Source organism: Crocodylus siamensis, chromosome 2 (genome assembly GCF_052110815.1).
Source record: "Crocodylus siamensis isolate JL-2025a chromosome 2, ASM5211081v1, whole genome shotgun sequence".
Taxonomy (NCBI): domain Eukaryota; kingdom Metazoa; phylum Chordata; order Crocodylia; family Crocodylidae; genus Crocodylus; species Crocodylus siamensis.
The window spans coordinates 28325846-28352053 of NC_143396.1; the positions used below are offsets into that span (position 1 = coordinate 28325846).

The following is a 26208-nucleotide window of genomic DNA, read 5'->3' on the forward strand; positions in this document are numbered from 1 at the left end:
GAAATCCCTTCTATATACAGTGCATGATCACAAGCCATGACAAATGTTTTTCATAACATTAAGATATAGTAGGTGTTTGACTTCTAGTGTATGATTTGGGGTTTTTCTGATTCTAAGATGGCAACTCCTCCCCCCACAAAGGAGTATGGGGGGGCAGGTAGGGGGCAGGACTTCCAGTCCCAATGTGGTGACCAAGGGGCAGGACAGCTGTCAAGGGGTGGGGCTAACTGTGGTCCCTGACAGTTTGCAAAAACTTAAGTGGCCCTCCACCCGAAATAATTGCCCAAAAATGATTAATGTAATTGCTAAATGAGGTGCAAAAACTGCTTTTCCCTCTGCTTTTCCCATAGGACAGTTTAAATCTGGTTTTGATTACACAAGAATTTCATTTGGTGTATTAAGGGCATAGTTTTCAAAGGAATCTAGTAATTTGTCAGTTTAAATCCTATTAAAGTTATTATGGAACTAAAGATGCAAATAAGTACCTTATGGGGTTTTCAAAATCTCTTAGGCACTAAATACCCTGTGGTACTATCATAATAGAAAAATGTCTTGATGGGATGATGGCTCAAGTCACCCCTACACATACAATTATGGTGCCTGAGTAAACTGTAGTGCTCTGGAGTTAATTGTTCCTTGGTACACCATTTGAATGTGCGCTCAGGAGCAATTAACTCCAGAGCAATAAGCTCTGCAGCTTATTCAAGAGAAGCATGTGGAGCTGGGGTGGAGCAGCCCCTGCTAGCAGCAGGTCCTGGTGTTCAGCCTGCCAGCCCAGGACTCTTTCCTCCAGGTCAATGTGCTGCAGAGGTGCTGGCTCAAGCATGAGGGAGCTTCAGTGTGGGACTAGCTGGCAGGCAACCCCCGCACTGAAACACCCTTGTGCCCTAGCCATCTGGGGCAGCATCTACACATGCGCTGCTGTGCACAAAAAAAATCTGCAGCAGGGTAGTACTTTCTGCAGAGTTTATTAGTTTTGTCTGTCCTAATAGAGGCTCATGTGTAGACACTAAGTGTGTCTACACATGCAGCAGACTTCAGTTGTTACTGCAGTCATTTATTATTTGCTTAAATAAGTACTAATTAACTGTGCAGTACCCAGCATAGTCTGCATGGCTAAATCAGACCTTTTGGACTGAAGACTAAGTAGAAATCTATAAAGGGAGATTCCAGGTAGGAAATTTTGGAACTTGTTCAACTGAGAACAAGTAGACATACAAAAGGTACAAGTTGCTGAGGAAGTTATACCAGTTCCTACTGGGGAAGTGTAAATATAAAAGGAAGTAGAAAGAAGGTGGCTGGTGAAGAAGAACAACTCTATTACAGAAAAGCTTCAGCAGGGAGGGAACTACAAACCAGGCAACAATGGTACAAACCAGCTAGAAAGGCTGGGTGGGGTGACCTTGTGTTTTCTTGTAATACTTCATTCATAAACTGAGACACCACCACATCAAAAAAACAAGCCCCCCCTTCAGCCCCCTCCCCCTATTATGTGGAAGAGTATGTTGAAAATATTTTGGTGCTGAGGATGGTCTGCTTGCAAGACCATTTCATAAGAAGTTATGACCCTGAGATGGTCCTCTGCCACGAGCACCTAAGAGGCTAAATCTTATTTTATGAGGCTTAAGCCCAGATCCTGTAGAGAGTTTTGAATGTGGTTAAACTGACAAGGCTACTTGTAAGTGTGGAATTAAGCATGTGGTTGGCTTCAGGATTCAAGCATACATACTCTAAATCTGTTTAGAAAACTGGGATTTAGATTCCTTTCATCAGCTTGAAACTTTTACCTGCTGCCTGAGTGGTGGCCATAAATGTATTGCTAACTCTAACCCTGTTGAAGTTTCCTAATTAAAGACAGTAGCTTGGGTTATTAACAGAGAAGCACACTAGTAAAGCAGTGTGAGAAACTTATGAAGTTCTTGAATTTATGTAATCATGTTCTAATCAGTGTTACTCCTCTCATACAGGGTTGCCAAATGTTTGTGAAACTTTGTAATTGCAGAAGATATTGAAGTTTATCTCAGAGTAAATACAATTTTGGAGAGATACTGCTTTCCATTTTTTCCTTGAAGAACAGATAAAGCTCAATGTATTTATATTGGAACTTTAAGGGATATTGCAGGGATTGCATGACTGAGGGATTAGTCATGGGACTTGGAGCCTTTCATCTCTAGGTCAGTTCACCAGTTTGAATATGAATCTCCTAAATAAATACTAAAATGTTATAATAGCTGACAAGTTCTTCACTGATCCAGTGAAGAATTTAGGCCATGTTCAAAACAGCCTTTAAATATCTTTTAAGCAGTGTCCAGCAAAGCACTTAATCATTTGCTTACAGTTAAATCTTGGAATTAAATACTACTGATTTTAAATGCAAAGTTTAGTTTAATTGAGAAGAACTACTTGGCTGGTGAGGTGGCACTTCATGTCCACTTCAGTCTAAATATTATTGGAAGAAAGTAAAGGCCCTAAAGGTTGAATTAACATAGAGACTTTCTTGAGACATGAACAGTGTCTTTCTATTTATATGCAGCTACTCCTTGCTTAAGGTCAAGTTACGTTCTTGGAAAATGCAACTTTAAGCAAAACAATATTAAGCAAATCCAGTTACATCACAGTAGTTACCTACTAGCAGGTAGTGGCCAAGTAATGTTATAACTGAACATGGCGTGAGTTTAAACAAATATGTTCTTTAATAGATCAGCGATGTAATAACAATACAACATTAACCGGGATGACGTTAAGTGAGGAGTACCTGTACTACTAACTCTGCTATTTAGTACAATTACTTTTTTAACTAGAGATAGTCAGAAAACTTCAACATTTTACTGAAGTGGGGCAAAGCTTTCACTACCATTTCCCTGAATATTGCACTCTATTTTCCATTTACCTGTGCTTCTACATTCATTTTGTTATCTTTTTAAAGTTGCTATCATATTAATCGAAACACAAACAAGTCTATTATCCTTTGCAGCTGTTAAAGCAGATTTAAAAAAAAATGAAATCAAAGAGCAAGATTTCATATTTTGTTCTATTGCAAAGTGCCAGAACTTTCTCACAGAATTCAAAGATTTTACTTGGCAAGATTAACAGAACATGAAACAAATATGCTTATTAACCCTTACCTGGTGTTCTTTGAAACGGGAAAGGTGTGAGCTTGACTGAATGTTTTCCTTGTTTGAGACCATTGACTGCTTGTCTTTGGTTCTGGAGGAAGTGGCTGATATTGCTTTGGCAATGTCTTAAGAGGCCTAAAGCCAAAAAAGAATTTGAAGAGCTATTAGGATGTAAAGGATACACAGAAAAATCTTGTAATTGCAGGATGCACATCTAAAACACTGGGATTTTATTAGGACCACTTCTTCCTCTCTACTTGTATCATGCTTAGTCTACTGAAGCCTGGGCCTCTATGTACACTAGGGATATTACATTACAATGAACCCAAGGAGCCAGATAATCATACCATACTGCAGTGCCAGTATGGGTATAGCTACATAAATATGGGTAATGTGCAACCATACACCATGGATGTTTCCAGGCAGGCAGGTTCTTGTACATGGGCCTGGGCTTGAATGCACTTTCCAACGTAACCATACCCTTCTCAGTTCCTTGAGACAAGGGCTGTCTTTTATTCTTATGTGTTTACTGCATACAATGAGGCAATATAATTCATCACTAGGATTGCAAAGTGCTATCGCGTAAAACTTATATTAAAAGAAAGTTCAATATTGAAGTGATAAGGTTAGTACAGGGGTGGGCAAAATGTAGCCTGTGGAGCAGCTTTATCTGGCTTGCAGTGGGTCCCTCAGTCCCGCCTGGTCCAGGCCCTGCCTGGCTGTGGCGTGTTCTACCACCCCTTGAGCAAGCAGCGGGGCTGGGGTAGATCGGTGGCTGGACTGCCTTTCTAGGCAAACCAGGCTGTGGCAGCTTCTTGCATCTCCTGCTGCCATCGTCCCCAGTGCTGCGGTACTGGTGGGGACCCACACCACTGCTCCAAACACCAGCTGGTGTTTGTGAGGTGTGTGATTGTGTGTGGGAGAAGGTGTGGTTGTGGGGTGTGCGTGGGAGGGTTTGTGGGTAGTACATGGGAGCCCCTGAGCCTGTCAGCGCCCACCTCTGCCTGGCAACAGTCCAGAGCCTGCGCACCCTAAGGTGCCTCCCCACCACTGATCAGTGGGAACCCAGGCACAGCCCCAACCTGGCTTGCCCTGCACATGCTGCAGACTCTTCTGCTCATGCTAAACAGCAGCAGCAGCACTGGTGGGGCAGAAACTGTCACTCAGTGTGGGGAAAAGTGGCTACTCCCCCTTGCTGCTGCCTGGCACTCTGCTACAGCTGCTTGAAGTCCACACTGGACTATCCTGTGGCTCCTTTGCACTGCTACCACCGCCCCACAAGGCAGCCCAGAGGTGGCAGTGACAGCAGCAGAGATGCAGGGCAGTCCAGTGTGTGCTCTGGGTGGTTGTAGCAGGCAGCGCCAGGCAGTGGTGAGGGGGAAGGGCCACCTTTCCCCTATGCTGAGCAAAAGCTTCTGCCCTGCAGGCACTGCTGCTATTTAGCACAAGCAGGTGAGTCCACAGCAGGCATGGGGAGGGGCCTGCTCAGGGCCATGCCTGGGTTCTCACTGCTCTGTTCTGGTGGGGGTGAGTCTGGAGCAGGCATGGGGCGCAATGGGACTGCATGCTGTTGGAGGTGGTGGGGAGGTGCCACAGGGTGCATGGGCTCTGGGCTGTTGTGTTACGGGGCAGGTGCTGACCATCTCGGTGGGGTGCATGCAGTGAGCTCCTATGCACACCCCACCATACCCACAAACACTTCTACTCAAACTGCACAACCACACCCTACCCCACATATAATCACACACCCCACAAACACTGCACCCACCCACACTCTTCCCCATCCCCACATGCACCCCACTGCACATACCCCTACATGCTTCAGGGGTACCCCCACTCTGCTATATGGACACACCCCACCATACCCCCCACCCCTACACATATGCCACAAACCCCGTACCCACCCACACATCCCCCCTCACACTACGTACACACAGATCCACACACACACACCCTCACACCTCTCCACACCCCCCACAACATACAAGAGTAAGACTTCATTTTGAGCTATTATGCAATCACCTCTATATACACAACACAAACACACACAAATCAAGGCAAACATATTTTAAAAAATAAATGAAAAACCCCCTTCCCAATTGGAGTACTTCTGGTGGCAAGGGGTTGGTGGGGCACAGCGGTGGCTAGAGGGCCAGACTTCTGGTCTCAAGATGGTGACCAGGGGGCAGGGCACCTGTCAAGGTACAGGGCTACTCTTGTGGCCCTCGACAGCTCACCAAAACTCATTAACTTTAATAACTGCCCACTCCAGGATTAGTGCATGTTTATAATTTTTTATGTCTAGGTATGCAATCTTACTTATATTTGTTTATATTCCTTTTTTGTTATGAACATGGTAGCAATGTCTGTTTTGTAAAGTTACCATATATACTCAAATATAAGACAACCTGTAATATAAGATGATCCCCCCAATAATTAGGACATTTTATACATTTGTTAGTTTTCTAGGTATAGAATCTAAGGATTGGAGGTTTGGCTTCAATTTTTCTCCCTCCCACTGCTACAGAAGGGAAATAAATCTGGGGGGTCAGGTTGCCCTCTTCCCCCCACATCATCTTCTCCCTACAGACCTTTTCCACCTCCTTACTGTCAGACCCTGCTCTTCCTGAACACGTGGAAGTGAAGAACAGATTTGAAAACATGAATCTCAAAATAAACAGCCCAGTAGCAGTTTGCATATAGCACGCGTAGACTTGGTTTATGCAGAAATGATGCATCATATCTTGTTTTGAAACTGTTGGACATTTTAGCAGAGGTACTCCATATATACACTTTTAAGCATCACTTTTGCCCTTGCTTTCATATAGTACAAACTGGGTGCATCTACACATGGACTTAAGGTGCAATATGCCAGAGGTGGCATATCGAACCAGAGTTTATTGGTTCCAGGTGCCACGTTTACACAAACACCCAGGACCATAGCACATTGAGCTGGGTTGGAGCAGTCCTGGCTTGCGGGGGGACCTGAGAGGTCAACCTGTCAGCCCAGGACTGCTCCAACCTGGATTAACATGTTGCTGAAGGGCTGGCTGGGGTATGAGAGTGCTTGAGTATGGGGCTAGCTGGCAGGCAGCTCCCACACTCTTATGCCCCAGCCAGCCAGGTCAGTGTCTACATATGCATTACTGCACATTAAATAGTGCTGATGTAGGTTAGTAGTTGTGTTTGTAAGTACCAACCTATGGTAGAGTTATTTAATTTACTGAAGCCTAACATGTAGATGCTGAGACTTGCACAACTAAGTAAGCTACTATGCAGTAAATGTCTTGCGTAGGCACTTTTTTTTAAACAAAATTTTTCATGTTCCAAGCCAAAACAGCCAAATCAAGTCCAAATCCATCAGCTAGTCCAGATCCAGAAGTGGCCCTACAACCAACAAACATCCTCCACTCCCACCGTAGGCTTCAGATATTCCCAAAGTGTTTTGGCAGGCATCCTACATGCAGGCCTAAGCCTGAAGGCTTGGGGTTCAGATGCCCCCAAGTTTCACTTGCCCTCAGCCATACATCTTCAGAAGCAAGCAAAGGAGGAGCCTTTCATTTCCATAAAGTGGACTTTAAGCCCTAACACCTCGGCAGGTACTAAACCATACCAGAAGAATATTTATCCCCAGAAACACTTAAGGAAAACTGCCTTCATGGACTCAATACATGGTGTTTCCTCTGCCAGGCAAGTCAAAAGGCTCACAATTTACCAAATTGTTCATTGGGATGGGCCCAGCAGAATCAACATCTTTTCAAGCCATGGACCGTACAGCTCAACACTACTCAGTACAAGTGCACTCCAGATACCCGCTCCACGAGGGGTCCATGTGGTATATAGCTTTCCACTCATGACTGGAACTGGATGTTCTTGTCATGAGTCCTGGGATACTCCAAAAATTAATATGCTAATGAGGCACAGGGCAACCTGATCTGGCTCCACCTCATGGATGGCGGAGCCATGCTAATCATGTGTGACACGCTGAGAGAGGGAGCAACAGAGGGATTCTGGGTGAACTGTTTGGGGCTCTATTTGGTGATGTTTTGTGGACCTTTAAGGTTGGTGAAGAAACAGGATTAACTGGAAATGGGAAAGAAAGGCACAGCTCAGCTGTAGTGAAGAGGAAGTTGAAGTTATTCAGTGTGGTGACTTGGAAAAGGGTCCCTGCTGACGGGGACTGTGTGCAATAAGCATTACCATTTATTTCACTCAATTGAGCTTCACTAACGTATCACTAGTGTATCTTGGTGGTAGGTTCCCATCAGTATGTGTGCTGAATATGGGCAATGTGCTTCATAGCCATGCTCAGTGTTGGCTGCATTAAATTAGATTTACAGCTGGCTCCCGCATGCTTCCAGCAGTTTAATGATAAGATGTGCGGTGCACCTCCATGCTGACCGGTGAAAAAAACCTCATCTTTAATCTGAGTATATACAGTAATTACAATGTTAATGATAATTGTGATATGCACCAGGAACTTAGATGGAAATCATAAATTAGCTTTCTAAAGTATATCTTATTTACAATACTTGGTAGCTTTTGAGGAGAATAACAGGACTAATAAGGGAAAGTGTTTTTAGATACCAAATACAGGGGTGGAGGGCGTGGGAATCACAGGGGCAACTGTGGAAGTCAAAAGGGACCTCTTCTCTGACTTCAGTGGGATCTGAATATGATTGTGCGTTTCTGGGCTATAGGTCTTATCTTATTCAAATCATGGACAAGCATCCAAATGACTTGAGCAATGCACAACCAAGCTCTAAGTGCAAAGCCTTTAGGGCTTAATTTGTTCTAACTGAACATGTCTACAAATGCACTTTACGTGCATTAGCTTTTTTCAATGCACGTTAAAGCATCACAAAAAACTCCTGCTTTCACTAATGCGCATTAATGTAAACTAATAAACCTTTTTCTAGTACCTCACAATGGAGGTTTTGAATTTCATGCGCATTACCAAAAGCACATTAATGAACAGGTACATGTGCCCACTAACACCATAACTTTTAGAACCTAGGAGTATCCAAATAGAACTGGTTGGAAAACTGGCCTACTTATAATTGCACTTCAAATTGCGTTACTCTCAGTAATATGGATAGACTCATGTACTAAGCCAACCAAACTGAACACACTATTTAGGAAATGTATGACTATTTCATATCTGAAAACTTACCGTGGAGGTGGTGTAGGGCTCTAAAAGAGAGAAGAAGCAATAACACATGTAATTACTTTATTTTTACAAGAAGAAACTAAAAAGAGCAAACCATATTTAGACTAAGTACAAAACTTCTTATTTGAACTCCTTAACCTTTCACTTAAAGTATAGCACAAGAACTTGCATGAGTACTCCAAAAGGCCTGAATTTTTTAAAGATTTTCAAATAAGCTTTCATTTTTGTAGGTGCAGATAAGTAAAATTACATTTAATTGCAAGACTAATGCTATCACATCAAATATAAATTCAAACATCTAGAGCAGTGAATCTTAACCAGAGTGCCACAGCACACTGGACTGCCTTGAGATCCTTTCAAGGATGCCACACAATATTAGCACTGTTAGTTGTGCAAACATGATTCACAAGATAAACCCATAATAATCAAATAGGAATCCATGGTGTTAAAAGCATTCTCACCTACTGTGGTCTTTCTGAGATCCTTGCAGCAGAAAAACTTCTGTATTATTTTTTCATAGTTATAAAACAAGTGAAAATGAAGAGCTGGTATTTCCTAAACGGCCTCTTGTGCTTAATGAGGGGACTCTTGAGTCTAAAAAGCTTGAGAACCACTGATTTAGATAGCTAAGAGCATGATTTGCAGATGCAGTTACTTGCACAGAAAAAAATGCAGCATCTTTGGAGGTTCAAATCATGCCTGCAAAAATGCACCCTAGTTTTTAAAATTAGTTCCCTAATGTAATGCTTTTTTATGATCAAGTGCCACTAAAGAAGTTGGTCAATAATGAAAGAAATTGTTCTTACCTGGGATTTTCTTGTTCTTTCTTTTTCTCCTAAAATAGATATATGTTAACAATATATTTCAGAAACAACCCTTTAGTCTATCTTGCATTTCAACACTATTAAGCAAGACGGTCTTGCAAGCAACTCTGAAGCTTTAAGCTGCACCATTGTCAGGGCACGTTTCCCACCCTACATTCCCCAAGTGCCAGGGGATTAGTAGTATATACCTATGCACAGCCCCCCACCAGGCCATCTCTATCACTGGTGCTCCCTGCGCTCACACTGCAGGGGAGGAAAGCCCCACATGATGGAGCCGGCTGCCTTCCCTGCCCCAGCCAGCTCCAGCACATGGGTCTTTCCTCCCCTGCCATCTGAGTGTAGGGAGTGCCAGTGATAAGAGGCAGCTCAGTGGGGGGCTGTGCGCCTCCCCGCAATGTGCAGTGTTGGCCAGAGCCAGGCAGCAGCAGCAAGCACATGGACTGCCCTCACCTGCTGCTGCTGCTGCCATGGCTGCGCACCATGGGGAGCATGTGGGAGGGGTCTCCACACCCTCCCACCCTTCCTTACACCCACCCACTGTCCACCTGAGGTCTGCACTGGTGCTGCCACCTTGGTGGGATTTTTGTAATGTGTCTTCATGTAAGCTTTAAGACTAAGGCACAAACATTGAAAATCCTGTTCCTCCTCCCCATCCCAATCCTTTCTATCAGTGTTTTTTCAGGGACTTGAGCCAGATGTAGTAGAATTGCCATTAAGCATGTAATATATGGAATAGGATCTGTTCCCTTTTGTTTTGCTGATTTATCTTACTGAAAGCTTGCTAACTCTTACAGAGAAGGCTAGAAAATCAAATCCTATGGCTTAATTATATCATTTCATTACTATATTGCTTCTATTGTATTATGACTGTCAATTTTTTGTGTCTTAAATGCTTTATTTGAATTTAAATAAACATGTTTTGCTCTAGATGTTTTGGTTTTAAAAATAAGTATCTCTGTGAAATTCTATGAACCCACATCACAGCTAATATAAAATACGATGTGACAGTTGTAGTATTTGGACTGTTGTTGCCATGGTGATCCAGGCAATGTCCAAGACCCAAGATTTTTTTGTGATAGCTTTTATTGGACCAGCTCTGTGAACTATTAGACAAGTTTTCAGGCATCACTTTATTTTTTCTTTCTTATACAAAATATTAGAACTTTATCATAGACTTCAAAGATTTCCCTTGGCAAGATGAACAAATGATCACTTGACGCCGAAACTTGTCCTATGTCTTTCCTTTCTGCAGAATTTGTCCAATAAAAATATCACAAAAAAGCCTTGCTGAAGTAATAGATGCATTTTAATGTAGTAAGGTGCCTGGGGTGGCTGCAGCACATGGGGCAGTGACAACTTCCACTTGTTAACTGGACTACATCCAGTGATTGCAATTGCCCAGCTGTAGCAAAAGCCAGGTTTTTCACCTCCAACTCCACCCCCACCCCCACCGGCACCTGGGATTGTTGCCCATGTCACCCTGCCCTAGTTACATTTCTGGTTACTTGTCCTGAAAGAAGCAAATCTTAACAAACTCCTTCAAAGTGAAACAACTGTAGGTTAAATATGCAATGGCTTTATATAGAAACACTGACAAAAAAATTGTACTGTTTATGCCATCTTGTGGTTCAGTCATTTACTAGCATCAACATATTCCCTAATCCCAGATTTTAGTTTATCCTCCCGAACTTCATTTTATTTTATCTTCATTAATTCTTATCACACTTATTTCTTGGGATCATCAGATAAATATATACATCTAGTTTTGCACAGAAGAGGGGAATAGTTTCAAAACTGCCTAAGGAACTTTAGAGCATATGTCTGATCTCCTAATGACTTAGAGGTTTCCCTACATGGTAAAGCTATTGTGAAATAAACCAGATTGCAAATTAAAACCATATCTCTCTTTCACACTAGCCATCCTCCTCCAATCATGGATGATCATATTTCATACCAGCTGTTCCTTTTTTGTACAGGTTTCCATTGCTTTATGCAGGTTCTGTATATGCAAATTTGCTCTTCGGTAAGCTTAAAGACAAAAAGGACCCTTTTTACATAAAAAATTCAGTATATGCGAGGTAAATTCACTCTCATGTGATCAGTGTGGTGGAAACCTGCACTCAGCTGCTTTGTGTGGTGCATTGTGGGTGTGAGGTACACCAAAATATAGTCTTCTGTGTGGAACTGTGCTCCTCGCTTATTGTCTGTGACTCATGTTTCTGTAGCTGCCATTCCCATGACATTAGTGCTCTGTACTTGTGTGTACTACCTGCTGTTGGTGAGTACCAAAATTGTCTTGTAAAAATGGTAGAAATCGGTATGGGGGTCAGACCAGTCAAGGTCTTGGAATGTATCCCTATTTGTTATATTGTAAAGCGGTTTCCCTTTATGCGAATTTGAGTTATGTGCCATTTTCCAGGAACACGTCTACAGCATAAAGCAAGGGAAACCTGTAGTTTATTGTAATCCACAGTCAAAGCAGATTATTGCAAATAGGTGCCCAGTTGATTTTTCAGAAGTGTCTTATGGCTGATGCTGCAGCAAAAGAATGGGCATATCATCTTTGAAAAAATGTATATGCATACACATATGTACACACTAAACTTTGTGCAACCTATAAAACATGGGAGACTAAGTCTTACTTATGTCCAGGGTGCACTTAGTGGCAGAGAACTGATTTGGTGAGATATACCCAAGTATCTATAAAAGGGTGTGTGTGGGTGTGCGTGTGTGCATGTGTGTATGGAGGGGTTGGGGCTGGGGATGGAAGGCGAGGGGGAGGGTACTAGGTAAAATGAGAGAAAATCTCTTGATTCTGTACATAGCATTGCTAAGAATCCAGTACCAGTGACCATGCTTCAAGGGAAATGTGGCAATCCTAGTGGGACTGACAAAGCAGGCTGATGATGAGAGACTGAAGGGATAAAACATATTCTACTTAAATAGAAGATTCAATCATTGAGTTGACCAAAAAAATCTTTGTTTATGCCATCTTGTGTCATACATAGAAAGAGATACTTGATAGGGTTTTGATTTTGCTGACCATGACGTAACAAGATCTGGAAAACAAAGACTGAGAAATTCTAACTTAAAACACAATTTCAAATAAGTGGGGGGTGATTCAACATTGGAGTAGCTTAGCAGATAAGAGTGCCTGTATATGTGTGGGTTTACTACTTTGATACACTGTAATTACATTGCTCCAGCAGCCTCTGTATCTCTTGTATTCAGCATCCCCGCACTTCAGAATAGAAATGGGGGTGCTTTAACTAAAGTTTGTCAAATGAGCTTTAGTTAAAGTTCCTCCACTGTCATCTTGAAGCATGGGATGCTGAATACATGAGATGCTGCAAGTGCTTTAATTAGAGTGGCTCTTAAAAAACAAATGAAGATTGTTCTAAATGTAACGATTGAGCAATCTGATGTAAAGGTATGAGTGTATCAATGGAACATTATGATGCAGGCTTGTTCAGTAGCAATGGGGTTTTAGCAAGTTTGCTAGAACCAGTTGAATGCCATGCCATAATATTTTTGCAGTCCTTAATTGAGCAAAGCAGATGGTACCTTTTGAGCATGTAATTAATTGCTTTTGATAATTTAGATTTATAATTACAAGAAAAGATATTTCTCCATCAAACCCTTGATCACACACATCTCCCCAGACCTATTGAATTTGGTTTACCAGATCAGGCATCAACATAACAATAGGAACTGAAGAGGGAAACCTTACTGAGAGTGCAGGAACAAACCATCCTGATGTGCAGGAAGCATAACAAATGTTGCAAGTGACCAGCTTGGCTTAGCAGAGAGCTCTCTGGTGAGCTTAAAGACAAAAAGGAAGTTTACAAGAAGTGGAAATGTGGACAAACAACTTGGGAGGAGTACAAGAATATTGCTTAGGTAAGCAGGGATGAAATCAGGAAGGCCAACATACAATTGGAGTTGCAGCTAACAAAGAATGTGAAGAGTAACAAGAAGGGTTTCTACAAGTATGTCAGCAACAAGAGAAAAGTCAGGGAAACTGTGGGTCCCTTACTGAATGGGGGATGCAAACTAGCGACATGATGAGGAAAAAGCTGAAGTACTCACTCAATGCTTATTTTACTTTGGTCCAGGCAAGGTCAGTTTCCAGACTACTCTATATGGCACCACAGTTTGGGGAGAAGGTGAGCATCCCTCAGTGGTGAAAGAATGAGTTAGGGAGTATTCAGAAAAGCTGCACATGTACAAGTCCATGGGTCCAGATGCAATGCATTCAAGGGTGTTCAGGGAGTTGGCTGATGTGATTGCAGAGCCACTGGCCACTGTCTTTGAAAACTATGGTGATTGGGGGGAGGTCCATGATGATTGGAAAAGGGCAAATATAGTGCCCATCTTTAAGAAACAGAAGAAGGAGGATCCAGGGAACTACAGACAAGTCAGTCTCATCTTGGTCCTTGGAAAAATAATGGAGGAGGTCCTCAAAGAATCCATTTCCAAGCACTTGAAGGAGAAGAAGGTGATTGGGAGGAGAAGAGGGGTTAGAAACAGTCAGCATGGATTCACCAAGAGCAAGTCATGCCTGACCAACCTGACTGCCTTCTATGATGAGATAACTGGCTGTGGCTGCGGAGAAAGCAGTGGACATAATATACCTTGACTTTAGCAAGGCTTTTGATACCGTCTCCCACAGCATTCTCACAAGCAAGCTGAGGAAGTATGGGTTGGACGAATGGACTCTAAGGTGGACAGAAAGCTGGCTGGATTGTTGGGCTCAATGGCTCGTAATCAATTACTCGATGTCTAGCTGGTAGCCAGTATCAAGTGTCCCAGGGGTTGGTCCTGGGGCTGGTTTTATTCAATATCTTCATTAATGATCTAGAAGATGGGATGGATTGCACCATCAGCAAGTTCACAGATGACACGCTGCAGGGGTACTGGAGGGTAGGACTAGAATTCAGAGTGACATAGATGAATTGGAGGATCAGGCCAAAACGAATCTCATGAGGTTCAACAAGGACAAGTGCAAAGTCCTTCACTTAGGACGGAACAATCCCATGCACCAGTACAAGCTGGGGACCGACTGGCTAAGAAGCAGGTCTGCAGAAAAGGGCCTAATGGACAATAAGATGGATATGAGTCAGTAGTGTGCCTTTGTTGTCAAGGAGGGTAACAGCATACTAGGCTGGATTAGTAGGAACATTGTCAGCAGATTGAGGGAAGTAATTATTCCGTTCTATTGTGCATTGGTGAGACCACATCTGAAGCACTGTGTGCAGTTTTGGCTCCACCATTATAGAAAGGATGTGGACAAGTTGGAGAGTCCAGTGGAGAGAAACAACACTGGTGCAGGGGCTGGGACACATTACTTATTAGGAGAAGAAACTGGGATTATTTAGTTTGCAGAAGAGATAACCGATGGGGGATTTGATAGCAGGCTTTAACTACCTGAAGGGTGGTTCCAAAGAGTGACTGTTTGACTGTTTTTAGTGGTGACAGATGACAGAACAAGGAGTAATTGTCTCAAATTGCAGCAAGGGAGGTTTAAGTTGAATATTAGGAAAAACTTTCTCACTGGGAGGGTGGTGAAGCACTGGAACAGGCTACCTAGACAGGTGGTACAATCTGCATCCTTGGAGGTTTTTAAGACCCAGCTTGACAAAGCCCTGGCTGGAATAATCTAGTTTGGGATGGTTCTACTTTAAGCAGGGGGTTGGACTAGATGACCTCCTGAGGTCCCTTCTAACCCTAATTTTGTATGATTCTATGATTCTAAGGAAGCTGGGAACCTCCCCTTAATGCCCACAGTTAGGTTTTTTCCCCATTTCTTCATGTATTTTTCTTCCCAGACTGAAAGGACTGTTAGCTGTTTAGAAGCTCATGGTAGGCTTCTAGGGTCTTCAAAAATAAATAGAAGGAGCAGCAGGAGGAAGAGGAAATAACTTTTTGCCACAAAATATGAAAATTTTGCACTCAGGACAGTATTGACATGAGAATAATAATACAGTATAATCTCATAAATCTAGCATGCTTGGGACTGAGCACCTGCCAGAAATTAGAAAATTCCAGATTTTTGAAACCGGAGTGGTGGCCAATCGTGGGGGGTAGCAGTGACTGGTCCTGGAACAGCGGCCAAACGTGGAGTGGGGTGGTGGATGGCGGTGGCAGCCGCCACGTGCAAGGTTCCCCCTCCATGTCCAGGAGGGGGTGGGGGGGAACGGCAGCTGGTCCCAGGGCAGTGGCCAAACATGGGGTGGGGTGGTGGATATCGGCAGCAGCTGCTGTGTGCAAGCTTCCCCCTCTGCATCTGGGGTGGGGACAGTGGGGGGTGAAGTGGTGGCCAGCTCCAGAGCAGTGGTTGCACATGGATCAATGGCATGAGGTGGCATATGGAGGCTGAACAGATCCAGGTCCCTCAATCTCTCCTCATAGGACTTTTCCTGCAGGCCCCTAACCATATAAGTGGCTGTCCTCTGGACCCTCTCAAGATTGTCCAAATATCTGTTGGTTCTTGGTCATTCATTCATTTTATTTGACACAGTCTGTGTTAATACTTTCTCTTAGAAATAAATTAATTTTTTTCCTTCTGATTATGAAAACTTTGTTCATGTAAACTATTTGCTTACTCATATCTTCCACGGAAATTATTTTTGGCTTCCTGCTTCTTCTTACAGGATGACCTAAAAGGGGAGATTTAAAATAAACAAATAAACTTTCTGATTGGCATGGATGAATTATTTGCATTGTTTCTCTATACATAGCTAAATATTAGGGCTGTGAGAAGCTTTGGTCACTGATTTAATTCGGCAGAGCTTTGGCCTGATTTGGTGGCTGAATCTCCAAATCCGAATTGAATCAGGAGACCCTGTAATCTCTGAATTGAAATGGAACCTTCCAAATCAATTTGGAGAGTTTTGGAGTGATTCGATGATTCGGACATAGACATAGCCTTAAATGTTTTTTCTACATACCTCAAGGTACCAGGCAGCTTGTGAACACTGAGATGCTGAGGTGGATGGAGCATCCCACAGGAGTGTGTGGGGGGTTCCCCAGCACACTCAGTGGTGGACCCAGAACTGGACCAGAAGCACTTTTGGCCCACTTCCAGGATTGCCAGAGAGCATGTAAGAGAACCCTGCATCTCCTGGCTGGGCAACTGGTGCCTCCTGGGTCTGGTGGGGCACCTGGGGTCTCCCCATGGCTGATCACCAAGCCGGGGAGGTGTGTGTGGGGGGGTCCCCCGTGCAGTTGGTGGCAGACCCAGAAATAGACTGGAAATACTTCCTGTCCACTTTTGGGTCCACTGCCAAGCACACGGGGGACCCACCATGCTCCTGTGTGATGCTCCATCCACCCCAGCACTGCAGTGTTCATGAGTCATGTGTGGTACCTTGAGGTATGTAGAAAAAACACTTAAAGCTGTGTCGGTGGTCGAATTGAATCAGGACAGTGATCCAAATCAACAAATTGAATCACTGTCCCCAATTCGGGCCAAATCTGAATTAGAATCTGAATTGAATATGGCCCATTTCACGCACCCCTACTAAATATAATATTGCAGTCTAAAAATCAACTTTTGTACTGATCAAGATACATTTCATTTTTAATCCTGGAATGGCAAATCTCATATATGTAACAACATTTAGTGTTTTAAGATTTGAGGAGCTCTTTAAGAGAACACCTCTCTCTATGGAACCAATAATTGTATTGTTTTTCAAAGGCTAACTAAAGAAACCAGAAACTTATGGAAATAGTTTAGTTTAAAAACAAGGACATTCTATTGCAGGGCTATCAAACTCATCCAGCCCAGTGGATTGGGCCCACACAATAGATTGGGCGCACAGATCAGCCCTGTACCTTGGAGCCAGTGTGCACCCCAGTCTGGCTTTGTGTACCATGTACAGCATATGCAGTAGCTCTGGCCCCACATCCAACATGTAGTATGCACTGGCCCTGGCCTCATGTGTTGCATGTGGCATGTGGGGCTGGTCTGAGACCTATAGGCAAAATCATGAGCTGAATGATAAGCCCCCTTTGACAACTCTGATCTATTTTTTTTTAAATTTAAAAATAAATTATAAATTAGAGGACCTCATATCTGACAATTTCTTTAAATTTATACTGAATGATAAAGATATCTGATCATAAGTTAAGGTTTCACCATAGGAGAGATGTTACTGAAAGATGAATTTGCAAAAACTCAAAGATGAGGGATTTCAAAATAAAGCTATAGATAGAAGTACTGTTACTAAAGTACAAACCATTGAAAACAACATTTTCTAAGTGTTTTTATACTTAGTAGATATTTTCTATTCTAAATTTGGGGAACAGTCTGGTATTCTCAAATACCAGTCTGAGTTAATTACAGACAAATCTGAGTTCTTCCTAGCAACTACTCTAAGATTGAAAGATAATCATTATAGTATGTATTGGAATGGTGCCACTTGACTAGGTAGTGGTAGACGGGCATTCTGAGTGTTTTTACACATTCATGCATCACAGCACCGAACACTTTGAAAAGCACTTAGTACTGCAACACATGCAGTTGTATAAGCAGTGACAAGTGCATCAACGCTGAGAAAATGGCAGTGGTGTGCTGTTAAACTAAAACACCTCAGAGATATTTTAGTTCAAAAGCACACTGCTATTTTGTGTGCGCTGATGCACATTTTGACACTTACACAGTTGCATGCAGTGCAATGCAGTTCGCCTCAGCTTGTGTACAGAGTAGACTCAATTAATCAAGTGTGCTCCAAAGCGACAGATTTCTGGCACGTTACTGGAAAAAAAGTATGTGTATAAATTCCTTCTGATTCCATTTACTTCTGAACTCTATGATGGCTTCACCACTGCTACCAACTATAGGGTTGTGCTGACTAACCTGCAATAGAATCTAAGCAAGGCTTCAGTCCTGCAACTGTATCCACACGGGTGGGCCAAACTGTGAACACAGCGTCCCTAGTGTTGCATGATGGTGCACAGGATGGATGCAGCTATAGATTTGGGACCCAAAAGGCAATCGTGGAGCAGGAGGAAGAGGAAAACAATGGCTAGGATGTATCAGCCTTTAAATTGCTCATGGAAATCCAGATTAGCTCACAGGAATATGGATTCTATTTTTGAGACAAATGAAAATCAATGTAGCATGATAGCTAAGTTAAAGTAATAAGCTAATTATAATGCATGATGAGACATGCATTCTGAAGTTGTGAGTATAGTAGACCTGCCATCTTTCTACATAAGTTACATTTTTTCTCCTGTGACCTGAGCGAAACTGTAGAGGGAAGAAAACTGATGAGCTGAAAGGCACAATCAGTACACCTTTCAAAGTAACTACCTGAATGTAACTGAAATGAAATTGGAGTCTAGATTGTAATATGATTAATTTTGGGAAAAAATTATGTTTTCAAAAGTGTAAAATAGTGGTTCTTAACTGTGGTGCCAAGGAGCCCTCTCAAGGACGCTATGATGCAAGGTCTGAAGCTGCAACAGAGCGACACTGCCCTGTGCCTGCATACAGGTTATTAGATACAGTTGCCACATATGCCTCTGTTTCCAGGAGGAGCATGAAGGGGAGGAAACTGGGAACAGCTGTGGCAGGAACCAGCACTCCTGCTTACTTTTGGTTTATGAGATAACACTAGAAAAGGCAGAAGCACAGAAGTTCCTGCCACAGACCTTCCCAGTCTGGTTCTGCACGAGGCACATGAGGCAGTTCTCCCTGGTGGTGGCAGCAGCAGCAGGAGCAGTACCCCTGTTGAAAAGTAAGCTGAGGAACAGTGGTTCTCAGCTGGAGTGCGATCAAATTCAGAAATGTTATAGAGGGGTGTCCTGAATCTAAGAAGATTGGCAGCCACTTCTGTAGAGTTTCTGTTCTTTCCTGTCTGAAGTAAAGAATGTGTTATTATTTAATTATTTTAGTGCAAAGCAAGATGTATTTTTGCTTGTACCTTTGACATTTGGGACTTCACTCCTCTCTGAAACAGGATGGTGTTTCTGTAAATAATAGTAATAAAAGCAATTGATGTAATGTTGTTCAGTTATTAAGAGAACTATAGCCACCAAAAATTAGGCTCCTGATATAGCAAGGTTACTTGCTAGTAAAATTTGCCTCTTGTATTTTCTTCCAAGATCCATTCTGTCATGTCATGCCATACAACCATTTACAATTCAAAGCAATTGGTCTAAACGTTAATAAGAACTATGGAATGGATTATTTCCAAAAAACATCTCCTTTATTAAATTAGATCTTAGTACAGCTGATATATCTTAATTTAGCTACAAGAGCAAACAGGATGGTATTACATAAGGCAAAACAAAAAAAAAGCACAGACTCAAACAACATTCAGACTCTTATTTAAAACTGTTGGGTTTTGCCCAGTGGGGTGCACATGGATGTGCATAGCTTTATGCAATAATATGAAAGAAAAGGAAATACCATTTGAGAATAATATGTATAATCTTTACGTACCCTCAAGTCCTGAGGAGAACTGGAGGACTTATGCTGGAGGGTGATATCTGGGGAAAAGTCAGCACCACTCCAAACTTCTAAATACTGTTTACCTGTGACACAGAGAAGAAAAAAAGAAGAGAGTAATTAAATGTTACTGTGCCTTTCAAAGTTGAAATTTTAAAATGTTAGTATTCAAGTCAGACAAATCCATCTCTACAAGACTTTTACGGTATCATTCCAGAATATGACTCTTGGTATTCCACCCACACTGATGACATCAACACATTATGTTTTCTGGTTAACCTCTTCATTGCAGTTGGCTGCACCAAGATCTACACATAATGAGCTGAAAAATATCTCAGGTATATCCCGTGGTTCATTGAATTCTTTAAAATGTCTTTCCCCATGCTGACATTAGTGGATTCAATAATGCTGGAATTAACTGCCAATTTAATGGCACATCTACACAAAAGGTTTACTGCAGAGTTGCCTAATTAGCTCCATAGTGAAGTTTCTGGGTCTACGTGTGTGGCCGTATTAGGCCTCAGTAAACTGATGAATGCCATTATATATTAGTACTTGTAAACACAAGTACTATCCTGTGGCAGTGTTATTTAGTGCACCACAATGCATGTGTAGATGCTGACAGGGCTGGCTGGGACATGAGGGTGCTTCAGAGCAGGGACTACCTGTTGGCTAGCCCAAAACTAAAGTACCCTTGGGGCCCAGCCTGCCCTCGGCAGCACACTGAGCTGGGTTGGAGAAGCACCAGGCTGGCAGACTGACTATCTGAATTCGCTGCCAGATGGGTCTGCTCTGACCTGGCTCAACGTGCTTCGGTCCTGGGCACATGTGTAAATGCGATGCCTGTGAGTGATTAACTCTGGCATGAAGTGCACTGGAGCTTATTCATTCTCATTAATAGTACTTGTAGATATGCCCAGTAAGTGATGTATAAGTCTCTTAAACTTCCCTGATCATGTTGCTAACAAAAATAGGCATGGATAATGCTTCTACTATATCTGTATTAGGAGAGCCCACCTAGTGAAACTCTTGCCCTTCACATATTGAATGTGAGTAGTAACTATTTCTGCAGCACTATATTCCACTTCCCAGGACTTAAGAAGTTTTCATAGGACAGTGAACTAAACAAGTGAAAGAGGTCAAGTACTAAATAGGGACTGGGTAGCCAAAGTTAGGTCTGATCAGGGTTGGAGGAAAGCATGTAGTTCCCAGCTGGCAGATGCAGAGGGAGTGCAGTACCACAGCTACACCTCTCCTCTCACCTTTTGGATTAGAGCTCACTTTAGGAGCCCCCAGGGACTTTCTAAATCCCTAAACCAGGTGATAATCCCTCCTCCCTTCCCCTTTGTGCTCAGAGGCATGCCTCCTCCCCTCTCCTTCCTCTACCCCTCCCCCATTTGCTGCTGCTACTGCTTTCCCTACTACCCTGGGGCAGAACCTCTCCTGCCCACCCCAGTGATGCTGCTTGCAGGGGCTGGATTCAGCTGGGGACAGCGATTCTGCTTGCAGGAGCTGGACTCAGCAGCAACAGCATGTTGGGAGAGTAGTTCCCACCCCACCCACCCAGTCCTCCCACAAGCAGGTGAGGGGAGGGTGAATCCCTCCCTACATATCCTTGCCACCACTGGCTCCGACTTCAGCTCAGCCCTTTTTCACCGGCTTTAGTGACTTAAAAGTCCCTGGAGTCTCCAATGGTGTGGTTTTCTGGGACCAGTGGGGGAGTTGGGTGGAGGCTGGGAGCAGAGCAATGCAGTCTTCCCTGCAGTGCAAGTTACTTTTCCTCACCCCCTTGAGAAATCCTACTGGCCCTGTGGAGGTCACCTAGAAATGGTAACCGTTACCTGATAATGAGAAAACCTCCTAAAAATGGGACTCCATGGTTGCATAAAAGCAGTTAGAGAGGTTCCATGCTACCACTGAGTGATGGTGACACATCCTTAGATCAGTATGGCCCCCAAATGCCTCCAAAACATTCAAGGCCACCTGCAGGCCCTGGGAGACATGTTAACTGGTCTTTCTGGAAGAGGAGGAAAATTCCTGCTGCTGTTGTTTGGGAAGCATTTCAGCAGGGTATTCTAGTAGAAGTCTCCAGCTCCTGCTTCTGCATATTATTTGTCATGAGGAGGCAATTTGAACCTGTTTTCTTTAAAGCCTCTGCACTGGAGTAATGTATTGAAAATAACTGGAAGATGGTTAAGAACTCAGTCCAGGCAGTCATTTGAGGTAGATTCCACTTCTTGCCTGAACTATTACTCTCAACAATGCCCATTATTGTCCATTAAACCTATTTTGTTGTTTGTGATCTTTTGGAGGGCATGTCTAAAATTTACTCACAGGTACATTAACACATTTTTCTTAGTCATTTGCTTTATGCATTGTGACTTTTTTTTTCATTGGCTCTCAAAAAGGTTGCAGACTAGGATGTTAGCACCAAAGTTTCTATTTCTGAAATGCATTTTCAGACCCCTTCTAACTGTTGCTTTTCTTATACATTACAGCTACAGGACATAAAATAAATTGCTCTCCGTTTTTTAAATGTGTTTTGTTAGGAGCCATCAGTTCAAATGGTCTCCCCCTGGCAGACACTATACTTTAGCTTGTTCTGAGGATGCCTACCCTTCAGCTCCTAACAGAAAAGTTCCCATAACTAAGCAGGAAAAAAAGATCTAAGGAAGCATCTGAGTGCTGCTACTTCAAGCTTTCAAAAAAAGCCTGCAAACAATTTTTAGAACAAAACATAGTGCGTGGCTGAGTTTCATCTCTACTATGATGTTTGCACACACAGAGGTATTCAGGAAGTAAGGTCCCCAGTAATTTGATGAGGTTCCAATCTGAGTCTCACTAAACTCAGTGCAAAAATCTTTGATTGTTTTCAGTGGAAACTAAACCAGATCCCCACTTGGAGCAAACATTTCATTTCCTACTGTGGGTTTTTTATGCTTCTCAGGTGCATTTTATGTTCTCTCTGTTTTTGGAGGGGTTTTTTATCTCCACAAAGTATTCTAACCAGAGCTGTACTCAGTACAGACAGTCTATCCAGGCAGTTAGAACAACTTTTCTTGTGGCTAAATTTGACAAAACTGGTGTCAATATGCAGGTACTACAGTAAAGTGATACTTGTTCCAGTGAGCCTTCTATAGAAGAAAGCATTACCTTTATTGAAATACAGGAGTTTTATAAGCACAGCTCTTAGTTCATTGTTTTTTTAAAGATTTCTAACTTCAGTCCATTATGAGTATTGAAAGCTTCAGTATGTGATATCTGTACATCAAGACATGGCTTTTGAGGGGTGACCATATATTTGATAAGGATTTCTTTAAGGATTTCAAGTGTGAATGAGGCCACTGATTGTACCCTGATACACAGCCAGGAAAATATCATGAAGTTTAGCATCATGGAAATCTTTGCTCCGCCTGTGTCTCTGAAACACGTAGTTTTATGTTACTGTTTTCTTACAAGGATAGTCAATACAAGGCCTTCATTCCAGCCAGTTTTTTTTCTTTTGTTTCAAAATGAAACATTTTTTATCTTGTCCCTATTTTTTTTTCATCTAGCTCAGGGACTTGGTTCATTTTTAGCACAGAAATAAGTTACCTATATATTCAGATTCCTGTATAGGTTTGGCAGGAAAAATCTTCAGACTTTTCATAGCCTCCAAAGTAGAGTCATTTACAGTATCATAATCATATTTTTCTTCCTCCGGACCTGTGATTGCAAAATCTTGATCCTGAGAAAGAGAGAGAAATTCAGGTGATGCAAGAGAATCTGTAAATGAAAGGCTGTCAGGCCTTGAAAAAGCTTATGTAACCCCATTGACTTAAATGGTTACAATGGTTTCCATAAAATGGACTTTTATTTGCTAATATCAATAAAAATGTTATAGTTTTAGAATAACTACAGCACCCATAAAACATACACACCTAAACAAATCTTGTTTATTAGATAGGACCAAGCAGCCAGGTGCCTATCAAGGAGCAATTCCATTATTCCCTTTGACCATATACATGTAAGAATAAAAATAGTTGGAATAGGGAGGGAATCCGAACGCTCTGGTGGGCAATCCTATTCCAATAACAGGAGCACTTAAAAGCCCACAGGGGCCATGTTCACAGACATTTGGTTACCTGGGAGCAAGTAGCAGTGGTGTACCTCCCTAGTTGACCCCAGTCTGTAGTAGAATGGGCAGTCTGTAGTAGAATGCCCATGTCACACATGCTCTGGCACGCAGCAAGTTACCCAGGGGTTGTAGAGGAGGCTGGGGCCAGCATTGGACTGGACCCAGCAGCCTTACCTGCAATCCTGGGAGCTTCCTGGGGCTCCAGTGATGGCGACTCTGCCATGTGGAGCCTGGCTGGCAGCCACAGCACAGCTCCAGCTCTGCTTTTGAGTGGCGCTTGCTGCAGGTATGCGCGCTGCTCCACCTTTTTTCTCTATGGGGTTTTTTTGACTCCTCTGTGCTGCTCCTTGCCTCCTGGAGAACACCTGAATGTGTGGTATGTGGTGCCAAAAACACACCTGTGGTGCCACATACTATATGGCTGCGCTCAGCTGGACGCAGTCAGGGAGACTCACTTCTGCACTTTAGGTAGGTAGGTAAGTTGGAGCTGGTCACAAGCTGCACTTCAGTTGTCCACTGAACAAAACAGAATTCTGACCTAGGTACTTAGAGAATTTTACTAGTTGAAACTTGGGTATATAAGGACTTCAGGAACTTCAAGGGTTAGGCAGCAGAGGGACAAGAATTTGGAGTATTTACATTTTGGACTTGGGTTCCTGAAGTGCCATTAGGTGCCAATGAGGCCCTTTTTTGGATCTAGCTCTTAGGGACTTCGGAAAATGTAATCCAAAATGTGTAACTTCACACTGGAATGATTGCATTACAGCATTGGTTTGCATTATTTTCCATGTGATATTTATGCTGCTCAGTTAAGTAGTCAAGCTAAAGAAAAGAATAAATGTGTAAATATAAATATTCTAATTTATACTGACGTAGGTAACCAGCTCAACGTAAGGCATAATTTAAAGGAAAAATTTAGTATTCAGAATTCAGTTTTTGTGAACTGAGTCCATATCTGAGTCCTATATGGTTATAATAGCAGAATTGCAACTAAGTATGATGGTGACTGACAGTCATAGAAAATGTAAGGCTAGAAGGGGCCTCAAGATCTGTTCTGTCCCACTGCTCTAATATAGGGCTGAGTTTACCTAGTTCCTGATGGATGTTTATGTAACCTGTTCTTAAAATCTCTGTGGAGATCCCACAGCATCCATAGGTAGCCTGTTCCAGTAATTAACTATCCTTGTAGTTAGGAAGTTTCCTTTTTCTGAGTATCAAACCTGAATCTCTCTTGATAAAAATTTAACCAATTTGTCCTACCTTTCTGGGCATACAGAATACTTTCATAGATTTCATAGACATTAGGGTTGCAAGGGACCTCAGAAGATCACTGAGTCCAGCCCCCCGCCCAAAGGGAAGGAAGTCAGCTGGGGTCATAGGATCCCAGCAAGATAAGCATATAATTTGCACTTGAAGGTGTTCATTGTAGAAGCTTGGACCACCTCTGATGGCAGGCTGTTCCAGACCTTGGGGGCTCAGATAGTAAAGAAATTCTTCCTTATGTCCAGCCTGAAATGATCTTGCAGTGGTTTATAACCATTCGACCTCGTCATCCCTTGGAGTGCCGTGGTGAACAAACGTTCCCCCAGATCCTGGTGGTCACCCCTGATAAACTTATTGGTGGCCATAAGATCACCCCTGAGCCTGCACTTTTCCAGGCTAAAGAGCCCCATGGCTCTCAGCCCGTCTTTATAAAGTCTGTTTTTCTGACCTCTGATCAGGCACGTGGCTCTTCTCTGCACTCGCTCAAGTTTCTCCACATCCTTTTTGAATTGTGAAGCCCAAAACTGGACACAATACTCCAGCTGTGGCCTCACCAAAGCCGAGTACAAGGGGAGAATGACATCTTGGGATTTGCTTGAGAAGCATCTATGGATGCAAGCCAGCATTTTGGTTGCTTTACTAGCCGCAGCATCACATTGCAGGCTCATGTTCATCTTGTGGTCAATGATGACCCCCAAGTCTCTTTTTTCTGTAGTGCTAGCTTCCGTCAATTACCACCCTCTGGGTCTGACCATGGAGCCAATCTCCCAGCCAGCAGATCGTGGTGGAGCCAAGGCCACAGTTGGCCAGTTTCTCCAAGAGGTATCTTGAGATACCAGATCAAAGGCTTTTTTGAAGTCAAGATATATGACATCTATCTCTTCTCCCTTGTTCAGGTGATAGGTCACTTGGTTGTAGAAGGAAATGAGATTGGTTAGGCAAGACTTACCCACAACAAACCCATGCTGGCTATCCTTCAGGATGTTGGTGTCGGTCAGTCCATTAAGGATGGCCTCTTTAATAAACTTTTCTAAGACCTTCCCCAGGATAGAGGTCAGGCTGATGGGTCTGTAGTTTGCTGGATCCACTTTCCTCCCTTTCTTGAAGATAGGCACCACATTGGCCTTCTTCCAGTCTTCGGGCACTACACCAGAACACCAGGAGTTCTCAAAGATCCGTGCCAGGGGCTGGGCTATGATGCTCGCTAGCTCCTTTAGTACCCTGGGGTGTCAGGGCCAGCTGACTTGAAGTTATCCAGCCTT

At 42.9% G+C, this 26208-nt stretch overlaps 1 protein-coding gene across 1 annotated transcript in view; it reads right to left on the minus strand.

Annotated features, from left to right (window-relative positions):
• CLNK (cytokine dependent hematopoietic cell linker) overlaps positions 1-26208 on the minus strand; it is a 64751-nt gene that overhangs the window by 31354 nt on the left and 7189 nt on the right. Inside the window, exons 2-6 of the mRNA XM_090034494.1 lie at positions 23161-23293; positions 15716-15769; positions 9093-9121; positions 8290-8309; positions 3126-3251 (exon numbers count right to left, since the gene is read on the minus strand). Coding sequence (XP_089890620.1) covers positions 3126-3251; positions 8290-8309; positions 9093-9121; positions 15716-15769; positions 23161-23293 — 362 coding nt within the window. The remainder of the gene's footprint in view (positions 1-3125; positions 3252-8289; positions 8310-9092; positions 9122-15715; positions 15770-23160; positions 23294-26208) is intronic.